This window comes from Oncorhynchus keta, chromosome 27 (genome assembly GCF_023373465.1).
Source record: "Oncorhynchus keta strain PuntledgeMale-10-30-2019 chromosome 27, Oket_V2, whole genome shotgun sequence".
NCBI lineage: Eukaryota > Metazoa > Chordata > Actinopteri > Salmoniformes > Salmonidae > Oncorhynchus > Oncorhynchus keta.
Window position 1 is genome coordinate 22,039,140 of NC_068447.1, and position 22,695 is coordinate 22,061,834.

General features: G+C 43.4%; 1 protein-coding gene across 1 annotated transcript in view; it reads left to right on the top strand.

The window, feature by feature from the left end:
* The window catches only part of LOC118360276 (membrane-associated guanylate kinase, WW and PDZ domain-containing protein 1-like), a 228,660-nt gene that overhangs the window by 144,873 nt on the left and 61,092 nt on the right, over positions 1-22,695 (top strand). Inside the window, 4 exon segments of the mRNA XM_052481927.1 lie at positions 6,771-6,890; positions 10,253-10,462; positions 11,421-11,643; positions 21,867-21,949. Of these exon segments, the coding sequence (XP_052337887.1) occupies positions 6,771-6,890; positions 10,253-10,462; positions 11,421-11,643; positions 21,867-21,949 (636 nt within the window).

Consider the following 22,695-nt stretch of genomic DNA (forward strand, 5'->3'; position numbering starts at 1 on the left):
CCCTCTCCTGTACTCCCTGTTCACCCACGACTGCGTGGCCACGCACGCCTCCAACTCAATCATCAAGTTTGCGGACGACACAATAGTGGTAGGCTTGATTACCAACAACGACGAGACGGCCTACAGGGAGGAGGTGAGGGCCCTCGGAGTGTGGTGTCAGGAAAATAACCTCACACTCAACGTCAACAAAACTAAGGAGATGATTGTGGACTTCAGGAAACAGCAGAGGGAACACCTCCCTATCCACATCGATGGAACAGTAGTGGAGAGGGTAGCAAGTTTTAAGTTTTAAGTATACAGGACAGTTATACAGGACAGTTATACAGGGCAGTTATACAGGACAGTTATACAGGACAGTTATACAGGACAGTTATACAGCGCAGTTATACAGGACAGTTATACAGGGCAGTTATACAGGACAGTTATACAGGACAGTTATACAGGACAGTTATACAGGGCAGTTATACAGGGCAGTTATACAGGACAGTTATACAGGGCAGTTATACAAGGCAGTTATACAGGACAGTTATACAGGACAGTTATACAGGACAGTTATACAGGACAGTTATACAGGGCAGTTATACAGGACAGTTATACAGGACAGTTATACAGGGCAGTTATACAGGACAGTTATACAGGGCAGTTATACAGGACAGTTATACAGGGCAGTTATACAGGACAGTTATACAGGACAGTTATACAGGACAGTTATACAGGGCAGTTATACAGGGCAGTTATACAGGGCAGTTATACAGGACAGTTATACAGGACAGTTATACAGGACAGTTATACAGGGCAGTTATACAGCGCAGTTATACAGGACAGTTATACAGGACAGTTATACAGGGCAGTTATACAGGACAGTTATACAGGACAGTTATACAGGACAGTTATACAGGACAGTTATACAGGACAGTTATACAGGACAGTTATACAGGACAGTTATACAGGGCAGTTATACAGCGCAGTTATACAGGACAGTTATACAGGACAGTTATACAGGGCAGTTATACAGGACAGTTATACAGGACAGTTATACAGGACAGTTATACAGGACAGTTATACAGGACAGTTATACAGGGCAGTTATACAGCGCAGTTATACAGGACAGTTATACAGGGCAGTTATACAGGGCAGTTATACAGGACAGTTATACAGGGCAGTTATACAAGGCAGTTATACAGGACAGTTATACAGGACAGTTATACAGGACAGTTATACAGGACAGTTATACAGGGCAGTTATACAGGACAGTTATACAGGACAGTTATACAGGGCAGTTATACAGGACAGTTATACAGGGCAGTTATACAGGACAGTTATACAGGGCAGTTATACAGGACAGTTATACAGGACAGTTATACAGGACAGTTATACAGGGCAGTTATACAGGACAGTTATACAGGGCAGTTATACAGGACAGTTATACAGGGCAGTTATACAGGGCAGTTATACAGGACAGTTATACAGGACAGTTATACAGGACAGTTATACAGGGCAGTTATACAGCGCAGTTATACAGGACAGTTATACAGGGCAGTTATACAGGGCAGTTATACAGGACAGTTATACAGGACAGTTATACAGGGCAGTTATACAGGACAGTTATACAGGACAGTTATACAGGACAGTTATACAGCGCAGTTATACAGGACAGTTATACAGGACAGTTATACAGGGCAGTTATACAGGACAGTTATACAGGACAGTTATACAGGGCAGTTATACAGGACAGTTATACAGGACAGTTATACAGGACAGTTATACAGGGCAGTTATACAGGACAGTTATACAGGACAGTTATACAGGGCAGTTATACAGGACAGTTATACAGGACAGTTATACAGGGCAGTTATACAGGACAGTTATACAGGACAGTTATACAGGGCAGTTATACAGGACAGTTATACAGGACAGTTATACAGGGCAGTTATACAGGACAGTTATACAGGACAGTTATACAGGACAGTTATACAGCGCAGTTATACAGGACAGTTATACAGGACAGTTATACAGGGCAGTTATACAGGACAGTTATACAGGACAGTTATACAGGGCAGTTATACAGGACAGTTATACAGGACAGTTATACAGGACAGTTATACAGGGCAGTTATACAGGGCAGTTATACAGGGCAGTTATACAGGACAGTTATACAGGGCAGTTATACAGGACAGTTCATGGCTGTTTTTCAGGAGCCTGGTGGTGCAGTTACGTCTTTTTGGAGGGAGCAGGTCATTCAGTGAATGGTCAAGAGTGTGCATGACCTTCACCAGGTACACTGCTGCCGGCTCTACCCTGCTCTGCAGTGACGGGAGCTGTGGTTGGACTGCTCCACCTCTGGAAATGATCCTCAAGGCCCTCCTCTGCACCCTGCCTAGTTGCTTTTTATTGTATCCAACTAACAGGACTCTACCGTATTCCAGACCAGACCTGACCAGTGTAGTGTATACTGTGACCAGATCTTCAGTGGGTAGGTCAATCCTGGCAAGAACAGTCAAAGTGCAGGTGTTTTGAGGCCTTCCTCACTGACTGCTCCACATGTATTTCACCACTGAGGTTAGAGTCTAGATGAAAACCAAGATACTTAGTTGTATTTACCACTGGCACTTCCTGACCTCCTAGGATTAGTGGTGCAGGTTGTGGATGATCTCTAGAAAAGCATATCCGCATTTCCAGACTCTTTCCCATTCAGGAGCATGTTGTTGGATGTGGCCCACTCTTCCAGCTGCTTTGCCTCCAAGTGTCCTCTTGGTTACTGGTTAAAGGTATGGCTCGGGACAGCCCTACATCGTCCAGTGTGTCACTGAAGACAACTTTTCGGATGGACATGTGAAGGAGAAACAGATATGGTACAACCACACCACCTTGTGGCACACTAGAGGTGACCTCTGACCAAGGACTCAATGTGCCATTTTATTTATTTATTTTATTTTTTATTTCACCTTTATTTAACCAGGTAGGCAAGTTGAGAACAAGTTCTCATTTACAATTGCGACCTGGCCAAGATAAAGCAAAGCAGTTTGACAGATACAACGACACAGAGTTACACATGGAGTAAAACAAACATACAGTCAATAATACAGTATAAACTAGTCTATATACAATGTGAGCAAATGAGGTGAGAAGGGAGGTAAAGGCAAAAAAGGCCATGGTGGCAAAGTAAATACAATATAGCAAGTAAAACACTGGAATGGTAGTTTTGCAATGGAAGAATGTGCAAAGTAGAAATAAAAATGATGGGGTGCAAAGGAGCAAAATAAATAAATAAATTAAATACAGTTGGGAAAGAGGTAGTTGTTTGGGCTAAATTATAGGTGGGCTATGTACAGGTGCAGTAATCTGTGAGCTGCTCTGACAGTTGGTGCTTAAAGCTAGTGAGGGAGATAAGTGTTTCCAGTTTCAGAGATTTTTGTAGTTTGTTCCAGTCATTGGCAGCAGAAAACTGGAAGGAGAGGCGGCCAAAGAAAGAATTGGTTTTGGGGGTGACTAGAGAGATATACCTGCTGGAGCGTGTGCTACAGGTGGGAGATGCTATGGTGACCAGCGAGCTGAGATAAGGGGGGACTTTACCTAGCAGGGTCTTGTAGATGACATGGAGCCAGTGGGTTTGGCGACGAGTATGAAGCGAGGGCCAGCCAACGAGAGTGTACAGGTCGCAATGGTGGGTAGTATATGGGGCTTTGGTGACAAAACGGATTGCACTGTGATAGACTGCATTCAATTTGTTGAGTAGGGTATTGGAGGCTATTATGTAAATGACATCGCCAAAGTCGAGGATTGGTAGGATGGTCAGTTTTACAAGGGTATGTTTGGCAGCATGAGTGAAGGATGCTTTGTTGCGAAATAGGAAGCCAATTCTAGATTTAACTTTGGATTGGAGATGTTTGATATGGGTCTGGAAGGAGAGTTTACAGTCTAACCAGACACCTAAGTATTTGTAGTTGTCCACATATTCTAAGTCAGAGCCGTCCAGAGTAGTGATGTTGGACAGGTGAGTAGGTGCAGGTAGCGATCGGTTGAAGAGCATGCATTTAGTTTTACTTGTATTTAAGAGCAATTGGAGGCCACGGAAGGAGAGTTGTATGGCATTGAAGCTTGCCTGGAGGGTTGTTAATACAGTGTCCAAAGAAGGGCCGGAAGTATACAGAATGGTGTCGTCTGCGTAGAGGTGGATCAGAGACTCACCATTAGCCATCACCCTCTGTCTTCTTCCCCTGGTGTAGCTGTGGAACCAGGCTAGTAACCATCACCCTCTGTCTTCTTCCCCTGGTGTAGCTAGGGAACCAGGCTAGAAACCATCACCCTCTGTCTTTTTCCCCCTGGTGTAGCTGTGGAACCAGGCTAGTAACCATCACCCTCTGTCTTCTTCCCCTGGTGTAGCTGTGGAACCAGGCTAGAAACCATCACCCTCTGTCTTTTCCCCCCTGGTGTAGCTGTGGAACCAGGCTAGAAACCATCACCCCCTGTCTTCTTCCCCTGGTGTAGCTGTGGAACCAGGCAAGAAACCATCACCCTCTGTCTTTTTCCCCCTGGTCTAGCTGTAGGACCAGGCTAGAAACTATCACCCTCTGTCTTCTTCCCCTGGTGTAGCTGTAGAACCAGGCCAGAAACCATCACCCTCTGTCTTCTTCCCCTGGTGTAGCTGTGGAACCAGGCTAGAAACCATCACCCTCTGTCTTCTTCCCCTGGTGTAGCTGTGGAACCAGGCTAGAAACCATCACCCTCTGTCTTCTTCCCCTGGTATAGCTGTAGAACCAGGCTAGAAACCATCACCCTCTGTCTTCTTCCCCTGGTGTAGCTGTGGAACCAGGCTAGAAACCTTGGACAGAGTTCAGTGTCAGACAGATGTTGCAGGAGCTTTGCGTGATCTACTGGATCAAGCGGGCTCGCGGGCCTCTTGGAGACAGGCCCTTTATATTCTAATCCGACAGTACCACATGTTCTGTAAACTCCAGGCTGAGAGGCTGAAATGAAGACACAACAGAATCACACAGCATCAAAGATCCATTATCAGCGTTCCCTCGGCTCAGTCTGGCCTCAAACTTTAACGGTAACATTCAACACTGACAGATGTTTGATAGTGGCAGTTAAACAGGTCAAAGGTCAGTACTTAGTTACAGTAAATGCAGGAGAGGAATGACTCAAATCAGTTCCCATTACAGTCATAGTTAGAAAGTCCCAATGTTCTTCATGGTGATGCAGGTAGGCCTTTATACTACAGATGGACTTTGGAGACAAATATGTGGTTCAGTTAGACCATAAAGACAAATGTTTTTTAATGAAAACGACCACAGGGGGTCTTTTAAGCCATAGTGTATGATCGCAGTGCCAGAAAGGAAAATAAATAGCCAAGCAATAGTGTCAGTTCCTCTGAGTCATGTTAATGTCTATATCTCTGGCTTTTCTTATTGGAAAATAATAAACAGAATAATAGGAAGAAAAGGGGGGTGTGTGACCCATTCATCTCTGGGGTTGCGTTTAAAGCCTGATGTTTTAAAGCCTGTGGTTTACCACCACTGGCAGAGTGAGGTAGGGGTGTGTGAGACTTTCTTACTGTGCTGTCTCCTCACATCATGTCCAAGTCTTCTCTGTTCACTGCAGCCTCAAAGAGAGCAGTGACCGACATTGCACCCTGTCACTTTCAGCTCCCACACCTCCAGTTTGTGTGGACCTGTTCCTCCGTCTTGTCCTCCCTCAGGCCTTATGGTGGCTACAAGCTTCACACTGTCGATCGATGTGCAGGCATGTGCAAGGGCAGAGTATGCTTTTGGGGGGGCATCGCAAACTTTTGTCCACATCGTCATTGTGTTCCACCCAGAGAGGAAGCCCCCCCTTGTGTAGTGTAAATCCACTAGGGTCCTGGGGAACCAGAGTAGCTAACCAAGCAAGAGGGGCCGAGGCACTCTTTTTGACTCTATCTAGCGATGACGTTTGAACTTCCGGATCTGGTGTTATATGCTTTTTGCTTACAAATACTAGCTAGCTATATGTGTATACTAGCTAGCTACATAGCTAGCTGTGTGTGCATAGTAACTAGCTACATGGCTAGCTGTGTGTATGCTAGCTAGCTACATAGCTAGCTTTGTGTGAGTACTAGCTAGCTCATAGCTAACAGTGTGTGAATACTAGCTAGCTACATAGCTAGCTGTGTGTGAATACTAGCTAGCTACATAGCTAGCTGTGTGTGAATACTAGCTAGATACATAACTAGCTGTGTGTGAATACTAGCTAGCTCATAGCTAACAGTGTGTGAATACTAGCTAGCTCATAGCTAGCTGTGTGTGAATACTAGCTAGCTACATAGCTAGCTGTGTGTGAATACTCGCTAGATACATAGCTAGCTGTGTGTGAATACCAGCTAGCTACATAGCTAGCTGTGTGTGAATATTAGCTAGCTACATAGCTAGCTGTGTGTGAATACTAGCTAGCTACATAACTAGCTGTGTGTGAATACTAGCTAGCTACATAACTAGCTGTGTGTGAATACTAGCGAGCTACATAGCTAGCTCTGTGTGAATACTAGCTAGCTACATAGCTAGCTCTGTGTGAATACTGATTATACTGTAGATTACCGGCTACTTCCTCCTCCTCAATCTTTGTTTCCGCCCACAGAGAGGCCCTAATGTTTATTTTTGTTAATTAATAGGTTGAGTAGGTTTTGGCAAATGTAGCTGCCACTGAGAAGCACCTCGAAAACTTCTCCCTGGTCTTCGGTCAGAGTGGTTGGTAGTAATGTTGATAATAACCTTGGTTTCCTCTCTCTCCAGGTACGACACGCCCCCCTCGAGACGGGGAGGTCCCCGGGGTTGATTACAACTTCCTGTCTGTGGAGGACTTCTTGAACCTTGAGCAGAGTGGGACACTACTGGAAATAGGAACGTTTGAAGGTGAGGATGATGATGCTGGGGATGTTGGTTTTAGTGATGCTGGTGATGAGGATGATGCTGGTGGTGGTGTTGGTTTTAGTGATGCTGGTGATGAGGATGATGCTGGTGGTGGTGTTGGTTTTAGTGATGCTGGTGAGGAGGATGATGATGATGCTATGGTACTGTAGAAGTGCAGAAGATAATCTTTCTCTTTTTTGTAAGATTGTATTTAGGATTTCTGACCTGATAATATTTATTTTGACTATTATAATTTATAAAAAATTATACAATACAAAACATACACATACAAACAGATCACAAGGTTATCCTTACCTAGATTAGGACAGTGTACCACAGTGATACGTCTTCTGTCCTGACAGAATCCACCTGTGCGTGTGTGTGTGTGTGTGTGTGTGTGTGTGTGTGTGTGTGTGTGTGTGTGTGTGTGTGTGTGTGTGTGTGTGTGTGTGTGTGTGTGTGTGTGTGTGTTAGTGTTAATCTCCTTGCCACCTGTACTATTGTGTGTTTGGCTCCTTTCTCCCTCCCCCGCAGACAGTGTCAAATACCTGTCCACAGGAGCCGGATGCCTTCCCAATACAAATGTGAGGCAGACCTTTGTACAGTAGGTCTCAATGACATGCAGTTGCATTGAGATATGAGTCCAATTCTCATGCCCAACATTTTTTCTTTCCAAAAATTGTTTACAGTTCATCAGTTGTAGATAAGGACATACATTTAGAATGTGGTTTTGAGCATGTGTCACTGTCTCTTGCAATTGCATTGTGGATGGTATTTGCTTATCAATGGGTTTTACAGGAAATAAACTTAAGCAACAGATCTGGTACTGACCAGTGATAAGCCAGCCATTTGAATGTATACTTTAACAAGGTAAAGTTCTCTGAGCTGGCCCGTTGTATTATGCTTGTATTCTCTCTGCTCCCTCTCAGTCCAAAACAACACTGACTAGGGGAAAAAGCCTGCTTTTCCTGCAGCTGCTTATTTCCACCATTTCAGGACTCTTTGTGCTCTGCCATTGTCTCTCTTTCCACTGCATTGAGATTTTATAGATCCCCTCCCCGCTATCTTTCTGGGTCTATCTCTCTGTCCTCTATCTCTCTGTTCTCTACCTCTCTGTCCTCTATCTCTCTGTCCTCTATCTCTCTGTCCTCTATCTCTCTGTCCTCTATCTCTCTGTCCTCTATCTCTCTGTTCTCTACCTCTCTGTCCTCTATCTCTCTGTCCTCTACCTCTCTGTCCTCTATCTCTCTGTCCTCTATCTCTCTGTCCTCTATCTCTCTGTCCTCTACCTCTCTGTCCTCTATCTCTCTGTCCTCTATCTCTCTGTTCTCTACCTCTCTGTCCTCTATCTCTCTGTTCTCTACCTCTCTGTCCTCTATCTCTCTGTCCTCTATCTCTCTGTTCTCTACCTCTCTGTCCTCTATCTCTCTGTCCTCTATCTCTCTGTTCTCTACCTCTCTGTCCTCTATCTCTCTGTCCTCTATCTCTCTGTTCTCTACCTCTCTGTCCTCTATCTCTCTGTCCTCTATCTCTCTGTTCTCTACCTCTCTGTCCTCTATCTCTCTGTCCTCTATCTCTCTGTTCTCTACCTCTCTGTCCTCTATCTCTCTGTTCTCTACCTCTCTGTCCTCTATCTCTCTGTCCTCTATCTCTCTGTTCTCTACCTCTCTGTCCTCTATCTCTCTGTCCTCTATCTCTCTGTTCTCTACCTCTCTGTCCTCTATCTCTCTGTCCTCTATCTCTCTGTGTTCTATCTCTCGCTCCCTCCCCCTCCTTCTCTCACCCTCCCTCCCCCTCTCTCAATTTCAATTCAATTTAAGGGGCTTTATTGGCATGGGAAACATATGTTTACATTGCCAAAGCAAGTGAAATAGGTAATACACAAAAGTGAAATAAACAACAGTAAATGTCATTATGTCTATATACAGTGTTGTAACGAAGAGCAAATAGTTACAAAAGGGAAAATAAATCTAGGTTGTATTTATAATGGTGTTTGGTCTTCACTGGTTGCCCTTTTCGTGTGGAAACAGGTCACAAATCTTGATGCTGTGATTTCACCCAGTAGATATGGGAGTTTATCAAAATTGGATTTGTTTTCTAATTCTTTGTGCATCTGTGCAATCTAAGGGAAATGTGTATCTCTGAAATGGTCATACATTTGGCAGGAGGTTAGGAAGTGCAGCTCAGTTTCCACCTAATTTTGTGGGCAGCGTGCACATAGCCTGTCTTCTCTTGAGAGCCAGGTCTGCCTACGGCAGCCTTTCTCAATAGTAAGGCTATGTTCAATGAGTCTGTACATAGTGAAGCATTCCTTAATTTTGGGTCAGTTACAGTGATCAGGTATTGTGCCACTAAGGACTCTCTGTTTAGCATTCTAGTCTGCTCAGTGTTTTTCCAATGTGTAATTATCTTTTTGTTTTCTCATGATTTGGTTGGGTCTAATTGTGCTGTCCTGTGGTTCGGTGGGGTCTGTTTGTGTTTGTGAACAGAGCCCCAGGACCAGCTTGCTTAGGGGAGTCTTCTCCAGGTTCATATCAAAGTTTATTGGTCACATGCAGATGTTATTGCGGGTGCAGTGATATTCTTGTCTCTGTAGGTGTAGGGGATGGCTTTGTTATGGAAGGTTTGGGAATCACTTCCTTTTAGGTGGTTGTAGAATTTAATGGCTTTTTTCTGGATTTTGATCATTAGCGGGTGTCGGCCTAATTCTGCTCTGCATGCATGATTTGCTGTTTTACGTTGTAGACAGAGGATATTTGTGCAGAATTTTGCATGCAGATGTTCAATTTGGTGTTTGTCACATTGTGTGAATTCTTGGTTGGTGAGCGGACCCCAGACCTCACAACCATAAAGGGCAATGAGTTCTATAACTGATTAAAAATACTTGAATGTTATGTTAGTTTTGATGGCATAGGCCTTACTTGCCTTGTCTCTCAGATCGTTCACAGCTTTGTGGAAGTAACCTGTGGCGCTGATGTTAATTTGTTTTGTGTGCTTTAGGGTAACGGTGTCTAGATGGAATTTGTATTTGTGGTCCTGGCAACTGGACCTTTTTTGTAACCCCATCATATTTTGTCTTACTGAGATGTACTGTCAAGGCCCAGGTCTGTCAGAATCTGTGCAGAAGATCTAGGTGCTGCTGTAGGCCCTACTTGGTTGGGGACAGAAGCACCAGATCATCAGCAAACAGTAAACATTTGACTTCAGATTCTAGTAGGGAGAGGCCGGTGCTCTCTCTCTCCCTTCCTCTCTCCCTCCCTCCCCCTCCCTCCCTCCCTCCCTCGCTCCCCATCCCCCTACCACTTCCTATCTCCCTCTCCCTCCATCTCTTTCTCAGGCATGCTAATGTCCCTGTTGTTGCCTAGGTAACTATTATGGGACGCCTAAGCCGCCGAGGCAGCCCGTGGTTGGGACAGTGATTCTCAGTGATGCTGTGCTCCTCAACGGCCCTCCAGGCTCCCAGCAGTCCACTCCCAAGCGCACCAAGTCCTACAATGACATGCAAAACGCCCAAGTAGGACCTGCTGACTACGAGGATGACGACCAGGCTACAGAAATGAACAACAGTTTTACAGGTATGTCATTTTACATGCCGTCAGACAATTACACATAGACTACCACTACCAAACCAGGCGGCTGTTCAATGGGGGATGTGTGTGTTTGGGGTGTGGGTGAGTTGTGTGTGTGCTCATTTCTACGCACATGTTTGAAAGCATGTGTGAGGGAGAGTGTATCTGCGTTTGTGCTCTCCACTCTTCTGCCCTGTGTTGCTGGGTGTCTCTCGCTTTCTCTCTTTCTCTTGTTCTCTCTCTCGCTCCCTCCATCTTTCTCTCTTGTTTTCTCTCTCTCTCACGCCATCTTTCTCTCTCTCTCTCTCTCACTCTCTCACTCTCTTCCCCTCTCTCAGTCTTTCTCTCTTACCCTCTTTCTCTCTCTCAACAACTCTTTGTGAATAGTTTTTTAGGCATAATGTCTGACTGAGTTTGAAATATCACTTGTGTTAATGTGTTAGTCCGGACTGGAGAGTTTGTGAGACAGTCAGTCAGTTCCTAGATGGAGTTTTTTTTCTCCTTCTATGCTCACTCTGTGTGTCCTGCCAGTCTGTCAGAGTGGTGAATTAGCGTTTGATCACCCCTGAAAGGCTTACGGAAGTGAGAGAGGGAGGATGAAGTCAGGGAGGGCAAGATAGAGGGGGGTTTAAGAGAAATAGAGGCTGACTGCATGTTCATTATAGTCATTGGGCCCCATTCCTTTTGGACTAGCAGGCAGGGGGGTTACAGAGGGAGGGAGAGAAAGTGTTTAGCAGTTGTGAACCATAGTATATATTTTTGTTGCTGTTGGTTTTAGTAGTCCTATATTGCACACAGTACTCTTAGCATAAATTGTCTTATCATTCCACCCTTAGATTCCCACATTCCTGTTACAGCAGGAAACATAAACCTCCTCTCTCTGTTTTGTTCTGTGTTGTCGTGCTCCTTACTTTCCCAGGATCCTTAGTTCGTAGTCTCTTCCCCTCTCCCTTGTTGTGCACAGGTAACCCTAGCGACCAGGACGAGAGCTGCGGCGGTGTTCTACGGCCGTACCCCGCGCGCGAGAACGCTCCGTCCTATGGTCTGAACAACGTGGCCTCATCCACCTCGGACAGTGGGCAGCAGACACACGCCCAGCCCCAGGCCTCCCCAGAAGACCCCCTAGGACCCCTGCCAGGCAACTGGGAGATGGCTTACACCGAGAATGGAGAAGTCTACTTTATAGAGTACGTATAATATACCCTAAATCCTGTATAATGTATAATATACACTACATGACCAAAAGTATGTGGACACCCGCTCGTCAAACATCTCATTCAAAATCATGGGCAGTAATATGGAGTTGGTCCTCCCTTTGCTGCTATAACAGCCACCACTCTTCTGGAAAGGATTTCCACTAGATGTTGTAACATTTCTGCGGGGACTTGCTTTCATTCAGCCACAAGAGCGTTAGGGAGGTCGGGCACTGATGTTGGGCGATTAGGCCTGGCTCGCAGTCAGCGTTCCAATTCATCCCAAAGATGTTCGATGGGGTTAAGGTCAAGGCTCTCAAGGCCAGTCAAGTTCTTCCAAACTGATCTCGACAAACCATTTCAATATGGAACTCGCTTTGTGCATGGGGGCATTGTCATGCCGAAACAGCAAAGGGATGGTCTAGAATGTCATTGTATGCTGTAGCGTTAAGATTTCACTGGAACTAAGGGGCCTAGCCCGAACCATGAAAAATAGCCCCAGACCATTATTCCTCCTCCAACAAACTTTGCGATTGGCTCTATGCATTTAGGCAGGTAGCGCCCTCCTAGCATCCGCCAAAGGCAGATTCGTCCGTCGGACTGCCAGATGGTAAAGCATGGTTCATCACTCCAGAGTACATGTTTCCACTGCTCCAGAGTCCAATGGTGGTGAGCTTTACACCACTCTAGCCAACGCTTGACATTGCGCGTGGTGATCTTAGGCTTGTGTGTGGCTGATCAGCCATGGAAACCCATTTCATGAAGTTCCCGACAACAGTTATTGTGCTGACATTGTTTCCAGAGGCAGTTTGGAACTCGGTAGTGAGAGTTGCAACCGAGGACAGACGATTTGTACGCGCTTCAGCACTCAGCGGTCCCGTTCTGTAAGCTTGTGTGGCCTACCACTTCGTGGCTGAGCCGTTGTTGCTCCTAGATGTTTCCACTTCACAATAGCTGCACTTGCAGTTGACCGGGGAAATGTGATGAACTGACTTGTTGGAAAGGTGGCATCCTATGACGGCGCCAAGTTGAAAGTCACTGAGCTCTTCAGTAAGGCCATTCTACTGCCAATGTTTGTCTATGGAGATTGCATGGCTGTGTGCTCGATTTTATACACCTGTCAGCAATTTAAAAAATAATGATAAGACAAATAGTAAGTTACACAATAAGAATAAAATACACAAGAATGGAGCAATATACAGGGAGCACCAGTACCAGATCAATGTGGAGCTATATAAAGGGAGTACCAGTACTAGATCAATGTGGAGCTATACACAGGGAGTACCAGTACCAGATCAATGTGGAGCTATATACAGGGAGCACCAGTACCAGATCAATGTGGAGCTATATACAGGGAGTACCAGTACCAGATCAATGTCGAGCTATATACAGGGAGTACCAGTACCAGATCAATGTGGAGCTATATACAGGGAGTACCAGTACCAGATCAATGTGGAGCTATATACAGGGAGTACCAGTACCAGATCAATGTGGAGCTATATACAGGAAGTACCAGTACCAGATCAATGTGGAGCTATATACAGGGAGTACCAGTACCAGATCAATGTGGAGCTATACACAGGGAGTACCAGTACCAGATCAATGTGGAGCTATACACAGGGAGTACCAGTACCAGATCAATGTGGAGCTATATACAGGGAGTACCAGTACCAGATCAATGTGGAGCTATATACAGGGAGTACCAGTACCAGATCAATGTGGAGCTATACACAGGGAGTACCAGTACCAGATCAATGTGGAGCTATACACAGGGAGTACCAGTACCAGATCAATGTGGAGCTATATACAGGGAGTACCAGTACCAGATCAATGTGGAGCTATACACAGGGAGTACCAGTACCAGATCAATGTGGAGCTATATACAGGGAGTACCAGTACCAGATCAATGTGGAGCTATATACAGGGAGTACCAGTACCAGATCAATGTCGAGCTATATACAGGGAGTACCAGTACCAGATCAATGTGGAGCTATATACAGGGAGTACCAGTACTAGATCAATGTGGAGCTATATACAGGGAGTACCAGTACCAGATCAATGTGGAGCTATACACAGGGAGTACCAGTACCAGATCAATGTGGAGCTATATACAGGGAGTACCAGTACCAGATCAATGTGGAGCTATATACAGGGAGTACCAGTACTAGATCAATGTGGAGCTATATACAGGGAGTACCAGTACCAGATCAATGTGGAGCTATATACAGGGAGTACCAGTACCAGATCAATGTGGAGCTATATACAGGGAGTACCAGTACTAGATCAATGTGGAGCTATATACAGGGAGTACCAGTACCAGATCAATGTGGAGCTATATACAGGGAGTACCAGTACTAGATCAATGTGGAGCTATATACAGGGAGTACCAGTACTAGATCAATGTGGAGCTATATACAGGGAGCACCAGTACCAGATCAATGTGCAGAGGTTACGAGGCATTTGAGGTAGATATGTACATGAAGGCAGGGTAAAGTGACTAGGCATCAGGATAGATAATAATAATAATAAGGTATTTGAGGTAGATATGTACATGAAGGCAGGGTAAAGTGACTAGGCATCAGGATAGATAATAATAATAAGGTATTTGAGGTAGATATGTACATGAAGGCAGGGTAAAGTGACTCGGCATCAGGATAGATAATAATAATAAGGTATTTGAGGTAGATATGTACATGAAGGCAGGGTAAAGTGACTCGTCATCAGGATAGATAATAATAAGGTATTTGAGGTAGATATGTACATGAAGGCAGGGTAAAGTGACTAGGCATCAGGATAGATAATAATAATAAGGTATTTGAGGTAGATATGTACATGAAGGCAGGGTAAAGTGACTAGGTATCAGGATAGATAATAATAATAAGGTATTTGAGGTAGATATGTACATGAAGGCAGGGTAAAGTGACTCGTCATCAGGATAGATAATAATAATAAGGTATTTGAGGTAGATATGTACATGAAGGCAGGGTAAAGTGACTCGTCACCAGGATAGATAATAATAATAATAAGGTATTTGAGGTAGATATGTACATGAAGGCAGGGTAAAGTGACTAGGCATCAGGATAGATAATAATAATAATAATGTATTTGAGGTAGATATGTACATGAAGGCAGGGTAAAGTGACTAGGCATCAGGATAGATAATATTAATATTAATAAGGTATTTGAGGTAGATATGTACATGAAGGCAGGGTAAAGTGACTAGGCATCAGGATAGATAATATTAATAATAATAAGGTATTTGAGGTAGATATGTACATGAAGGCAGGGTAAAGTGACTCGGCATCAGGATAGATAATATTAATAATAATAAGGTATTTGAGGTAGATATGTACATTAAGGCAGGGTAAAGTGACTCGGCATCAGGATAGATAATATTAATAATAATAAGGTATTTGAGGTAGATATGTACATTAAGGCAGGGTAAAGTGACTCGGCATCAAGATAGATAATATTAATAATAAGGTATTTGAGGTAGATATGTACATGAAGGCAGGGTAAAGTGACTCGGCATCAGGATAGATAATAATAATAATAATAAGGTATTTGAGGTAGATATGTACATGAAGGCAGGGTAAAGTGACTAGGCATCAGGATAGATAATAATAATAAGGTATTTGAGGTAGATATGTACATGAAGGCAGGGTAAAGTGACTCGGCATCAGGATAGATATTAATAATAATAAGGTATTTGAGGTAGATATGTACATGAAGGCAGGGTAAAGTGACTTGGCATCAAGATAGATATTAATATTAATAAGGTATTTGAGGTAGATATGTACATGAAGGCAGGGTAAAGTGACTCGGCATCAGGATAGATATTAATAATAATAAGGTATTTGAGGTAGATATGTACATGAAGGCAGGGTAAAGTGACTCGGCATCAGGATAGATAATAATAATAATAATAAGGTATTTGAGGTAGATATGTACATGAAGGCAGGGTAAAGTGACTTGGCATCAAGATAGATATTAATATTAATAAGGTATTTGAGGTAGATATGTACATGAAGGCAGGGTAAAGTGACTCGGCATCAGGATAGATATTAATAATAATAAGGTATTTGAGGTAGATATGTACATGAAGGCAGGGTAAAGTGACTCGGCATCAGGATAGATAATAATAATAATAATAAGGTATTTGAGGTAGATATGTACATGAAGGCAGGGTAAAGTGACTCGGCATCAGGATAGATATTAATAATAATAAGGTATTTGAGGTAGATATGTACATGAAGGCAGGGTAAAGTGACTCGGCATCAGGATAGATAATAATAATAATAATAAGGTATTTGAGGTAGATATGTACATGAAGGCAGGGTAAAGTGACTTGGCATCAAGATAGATATTAATATTAATAAGGTATTTGAGGTAGATATGTACATGAAGGCAGGGTAAAGTGACTAGGCATCAGGATAGATAATAATAATAAGGTATTTGAGGTAGATATGTACATGAAGGCAGGGTAAAGTGACTAGGCATCAGGATAGATAATATTAATATTAATAAGGTATTTGAGGTAGATATGTACATGAAGGCAGGGTAAAGTGACTAGGCATCAGGATAGATATTAATAATAATAAGGTATTTGAGGTAGATATGTACATGAAGGCAGGGTAAAGTGACTCGGCATCAGGATAGATAATAATAATAATAAGGTATTTGAGGTAGATATGTACATGAAGGCAGGGTAAAGTGACTAGGCATCAGGATAGATAATATTAATAATAATAAGGTATTTGAGGTAGATATGTACATGAAGGCAGGGTAAAGTGACTAGGCATCAGGATAGATAATATTAATATTAATAAGGTATTTGAGGTAGATATGTACATGAAGGCAGGGTAAAGTGACTCGGCATCAGGATAGATAATATTAATAATAATAAGGTATTTGAGGTAGATATGTACATGAAGGCAGGGTAAAGTGACTAGGCATCAGGATAGATAATAATAATAAGGTATTTGAGGTAGATATGTACATGAAGGCAGGGTAAATTGACTCGGCATCAGGATAGATAATAATAATAATAAGGTATTTGAGGTAGATATGTACATGAAGGCAGGGTAAAGTGACTAGGCATCAGGATAGATAATAATAATAAGGTATTTGAGGTAGATATGTACATGAAGGCAGGGTAAAGTGACTAGGCATCAGGATAGATAATATTAATAATAATAAGGTATTTGAGGTAGATATGTACATTAAGGCAGGGTAAAGTGACTCGGCATCAGGATAGATAATATTAATAATAATAAGGTATTTGAGGTAGATATGTACATTAAGGCAGGGTAAAGTGACTCGGCATCAAGATAGATAATAAGGTATTTTTTATAAAAAAAAATATTTAACCTTTATTTAACCAGGTAGGCTAGTTGAGAAAAAGTTCTCATTTGCAACTGTGACTTGGCCAAGATAAAGCAAAGCAGTTTGACACATACAACAACACAGAGTTACAGATGGAATAAACAAACATGAAATCAATAATACAGTAGAAATATCTATATACAGCATGTGCAAATGAGGTAGGATAAGAGAGGTACGAAGTAATTACAATATAGCAATTAAACACTGGAATGGTAGGATGTGCAGAAGATGAATGTGCAAGTTGAGATACTGGGGTGCAAAGGAGGAAGATAAATAAATCAATAAATACAGTATGGGGTTGAGGAAGATTGGATGGGCTATTTACAGATGAGCTATGTACAGATGCAGTGCTCAGCTTAAAGCTCGTGAGGGGGGTAAGAGTCTCCAGCTTCAGAGATTTTTGCTGTTCGTTCCAGTCATTGACAGCAGAGAACTGGAAGGAGAGGCGGCCAAAGGAAGAATTGGCTTTGGGGATGACCAGTGAGATATACCTGCTGGTGCGCATGCTACGGGTGGGTGCTGCTATGGTGACCAGTGAGCTGAGATAAGGCGGGGCTTTACCTAGCAGAGACTTGTAGATGACCTAGAACCAGTGGGTTTGGCGATGAATATGAAGCGAGGGCCAGCCAACGAGATCATACAGGTCGCAGTGGTGGGTAGTGTATGGGGCTTTGGTGACAAAACGGATGGCACTGTGATAGACTGCATCCAATTTGTTGAGTAGAATGTTGGAGGTTATTTTGTAAATGACATCGCTGAAGTCAAGGATCGGTAGGATGGTCAGTTTTACGAGGGTATGTTTAGCAGCATGAGTGAAGGATGCTTTGTTGCGAAATAGGAAGCCGATTCTAGATTTAATTTTGGATTGGAGATGTTTAATGTGATTCTGGAAGGAGAGTTTACAGTCTAACGAGACACCTAGGTAGTTGTCCACATATTCTAAGTCAGAAAAGTCAGAACCGTCAGAACCGAGTAGTGATGCTGGATGGGCGGGCAGGTGCGGGCAGTGATCAGATGAAGAGCATGCATTTAGTTTCACTTGCATTTAAGAGCAGTTGGCGGCAACGGAAGGAGAGTTGTATGGCATTGAAGCTCATCTGGAGGTTAGTTAAGTGTCCAACGAAGGGCCAGAGGTATACAGAATGGTGTCGTCTGCGTAGAGGTGGATCAGAGAATCACCAGCAGCGAGAGCGACATCATTGATGTTTACAGAGAAGAGAGTCGGCCCGAGAATTGAACCCTGTGGCACCCCCATAGAGACTGCCAGAGGTCCGGACAACAGGCCCTCCGATTTGACATACTGAACTCTATCGGAGAAGTAGTTGGTGAACCAAGCGAGGCAATCATTTGAGAGACCAAGGCCAATAAGAATGTTGTGATTGACAGAGTCGAAAGCCTTAGCCAGGTCGATGAATACGGCTCCCCAATAATGTCTCTTATCGATGGCGGTTATTATATTGTTTAGGACCTTGAGCGTGGCTGAGGTGCACCCATGACCAGCTCTGAAACCAGATTGCATAGCGGAGAAGGTACATTGAGATTCAAAATGGTCAGTAATCTGTTTGTTAATCATAGCCTCAAATGCATTAGCATAACGCAACGGACATAAATACCACTAGAAACTTTTCCTATTCATGAAAATCGCAAATGAAATGAAATAAATATATTCAAACACAAGCTTAGCCTTTTGTTAACAACACTGTCATCTCAGATTTTCTAAATATGCGTTACAGCCAACGCTAGACAAGCATTTGTGTAAGTTTATCATGGCATAATGCTATGCTAGGCTCTGCTGGCAGCAGGCAACATTTTCAAAAATAAAAATAACCAAAAATCATTTACCAAATTACATCATTCCTTTTTTCCTAAAATATTATTTTTGTAGGCGAAAAATCTCCCGTTTCTTCACCATGCTTGGCTGAGAAATCGACCCAAAACGTTACAACTATAACGCCAAACTTTTTCAAAATTAGCTACATAATATCGACAGAAACACGGCAAACGTTGTTTAGGATCCATCCTCAAGGTGTTTTTAACAAATATATTCGATAATATATCCGTCGAGGGAGTTGGTTTCTCATAAGAAGCGATTGGAAATATGGCTACCTCAGTAGGTTTTCTGCAGGAGACACCATGTGACCACATGCCATATATGGTCCCTTACAGCCATTCTTCAAGGGAAATGCCTAAAAAGACGTCACAATGCTGTAGACACCTTGGGGAAAACGTGGAAAACGTAAGCTCATTCGTAGCTCATTCACAGCCATATAAGGAGTCATTGGCATGAGGCGGTTTCAAAAAATGCGGCACTTCCTGGTTGGATTTTTATCTGGTTTTCGCCTGTACATCAGTTCTGTGGCACTCACAGACAATATCTTTGGAGTTTTGGAAACGTCAGAGTGTCTTCTTTCCAAAGCTGTCAATTATATGCATAGTCGAGCATCTTTTCGTGACAAAATATCTTGTTTAAAACGGGAATGTTTTTCATCCAAAAATTAAAATAGCGCCCCCTAAATCCAACTGGTTAATTTGGCTTTCAAAGACCTTAGAAATGTAGGGTAGAATAGATATAGGTCTGTAGCAGTTTGGATCTAGAGTGTTGTCCCCTTTGAAGAGGGGGATGACCACGGCAGCTTTCCAATCCATGGGAATCTCAGACGATACGAAAGAGAGGTTGAACAGGCTAGTAATAGGGGTTGCAATAATTTCTTTAGATTATTTTAGAAAGAGAGGGTCCAGATTGTCTTGCCCAGCTGATTTGTAGGGGTCCAGATTTTGCAGCTCTTTCAGAACATCAGCCATCTGGATTTGGGTGAAGGAGAAGTGGGGGAGGTTTGGGCGAGTTGCTGTGGGGAGCACAGGGCTGTTGACCGGCGTAGGGGTAGCCAGGTGGAAAGCATGGCCAGTTGTGGAAAAATGCTTATTGAAATTCGCAATTATTGTGGATTTATCTGTAGTGACAGTGTTTCCAAGCCTCATTGCAGTGCAGTGGGCAGTGTCCCATAACTTTTTTGAGTTTGTGCTACAGGATGCAAATTTCTGTTTGAAAAAGCTAGCCAAGGGCTATATATATTCCTAGTTCTCATTTTTTTTTGAACGGAGCATGCTTATTTAAGATGGTGAGGAAGCCACTTTTAAAGAATAACCAGCCATCCTCTACTGACGGGATGAGGTCAATGTCATTCCAGGATACCCCGGCCAGGTCAATTAGAAAGGCCTGTTCGCAGAAGTGTTTTAGGGAGCGTTTGACAGTGATGAGGGGTGGTCGTTTGACCGCAGACCCATTATGGATGCAGGCAATGAGGCAGTGATCGCTGCGATTTTGGTTGAAAACTGCAGAGGTGTATTTGGAGGGCGAGTTAGTTAGGATGATATCTATCATGGTGCCCCTGTTTACGGATTTGGGGTGGTACCTGGTAGGTTCATTGATAATTTGTGTGAGATTGAGGGAATCAAGCTTAGATTGTAGGATGGCCGGGGTGTTAAGCATGTTCCAGTTTAGGTCACCTATTAGCACGAGCTCAGAAGATAGATGGGGGGCAATCAATTCACATATGGTGTCGAGGGCACAGCTGGGGGCAGAGGGTGGTCTATAGCAAGCGGCAACGTTGAGAGACTTTTTTCTGGAAAGGTGAATTTTTAAAAGTAGAAGCTCAAATTGTTTTGGTACTGACCTGGATAGTAAGACAGAACTCTGCAGGCTATCTCTGTAGTAGATTGAAACTCCGCCCCCTTTAGCAGTTCTATCTTGGCGGAAAATGTTATAGTTAGGGATGGAAATGTCAGGATTTTAGGTGGTTTTCCGAAGCCAGGATTTAGACACGGCTAAGACATCCGGGTTGGTAGAATGTTCTAAAGCAATGAATAAAGCAAACTTAGGGAGCAGGCGTCTAATGTTAACATGCACGAAACCAAGGCATTTGTGGTTACAGAAGTCAACAAATGAGGGCACTTGGGGAGTAGGAATGGAGCTAGGCACTGCAGGTCCTGGATTAACTTCTACATCACCAGAGGAACAGAGGAGAAGTAGGATAAGGGTACGGCTAAAGACTATATAAGAACTGGCCGTCTAGCACGTTCGGAACAGAGAATAAAAGGAGCAGGTTTCTGGGCACGATAGAATAGATTCAAGGCATAATGTACAGACAAAGGTATGGTAGGAAGAGAGTACATTGGAGGTAAACCTAGGCATTGAGTAATGATGAGAGAGATCTAGTCTCTAGAGACGTTTAAACCAGGTGATGTCATTGCATATGTGGGAGATGGAACAACATGGTTGATTAAGGCATATTGAGCAGGGCTAGAGGCTCTACAGTGAAATAAGGCAGTAATCACTAACCACGACAGTAATCTTCTATAGTCTGATCTCCTTAGAGATCACAGGCAGATCAGATCACCTGACCACCTCAGTGAAGCGCAGCCCTCTGCCCTCAGACCAACACACAGAGCTGGGTCTGCCTGCTTGTCATCCTGCCTGGCTGGGAGAGGATGATGAAATGGCTTTGTGCATTCAACACCTGCATGTTGGTCTGCTTTGGGATTGACAGGAAAGCTTGTAGTGGTGAAGTTGAGGATACAGCTACCTATTCTAGACAATAAGTCGACAATGACTCCTTCCAACCCTTTTGTCTGTGTTTCTCAGTGGGGGAGGAGTCTTTTTGGTGTTGCGTTAATCTCTGTTTGGTTTAACTTGCTTGTTGACAAGCCTATTGACTTTAACCCCTTACATCCTTGTGCTGATGAGATCATTGGTCTTTTGTTAGCTTTTAGTGCTCATCACCTTGACTTCAGAGCCAGTCTTTAACAGCTCTGTGTGTTTGTTATTTCCTCAGCCACAACACAAAGACCACATCGTGGATCGACCCTCGCTGTCTGGAGAAACCTCTAAAACCTCTGGAAGAGTGTGAGGATGATGGTAAGCCAGGCCCTGTGGGTGGGTGTGTGTGTGTGTGTGTGTGTGTGTGTGTGTGTGTGTGTGTGTGTGTGTGTGTGTGTGTGTGTGTGTGTGTGTGTGTGTGTGTGTGTGTGTGTGTGTGTGTGTGTGTGTGTGTGTGTGTGTGTGAGAGAGCGTGCACGTGTGTGTGTGTGAGCGCGTGTGTGTGTGAGAGAGCGTGCACGTGTGTGAGAGAGAGAGCGTGTGTGTGTGAGTGAGTGTGTGTGTGTGTGTGTGTGTGTGTGTGTGTGTGTGTGTGTGTGTGTGTGTGTGGTGTGTGTGTGTGTGTGTGTGTGTGTGTGTGTGTGTGTGTGTGTGTGTGTGTGTGTGTGTGAGAGAGAGAGAGAGAGAGCATGTGTGTGTGTTTCACTCATTTCTGTGATCTATTGTTTACCTCCTAATCTTGCACCATGTTGATGGTATCAGAAGGTGGTGCCACTGAGCTCATATCTAAATATGATGAAGTCTGTTTCTATACACTGGTCCCATTATTACCACGACAATGTTTTGATACCTTAGTCAAATTGGAAAGAGGTTACTTTTGAGATTGGCTTTCCATCTAAGGAATTGTGTAATAGTTCCTTTGAAGATGTTTTTATTATTATTATTATTTATTTATTACACCACTGTGTACATTGTACATTTTCAAATAAATATCTATGCAACAATGTTAGATTCATTTTGTTCAGGAACATACAAGTAACGAAAGTGTGAAAGTTCAGAAGAAA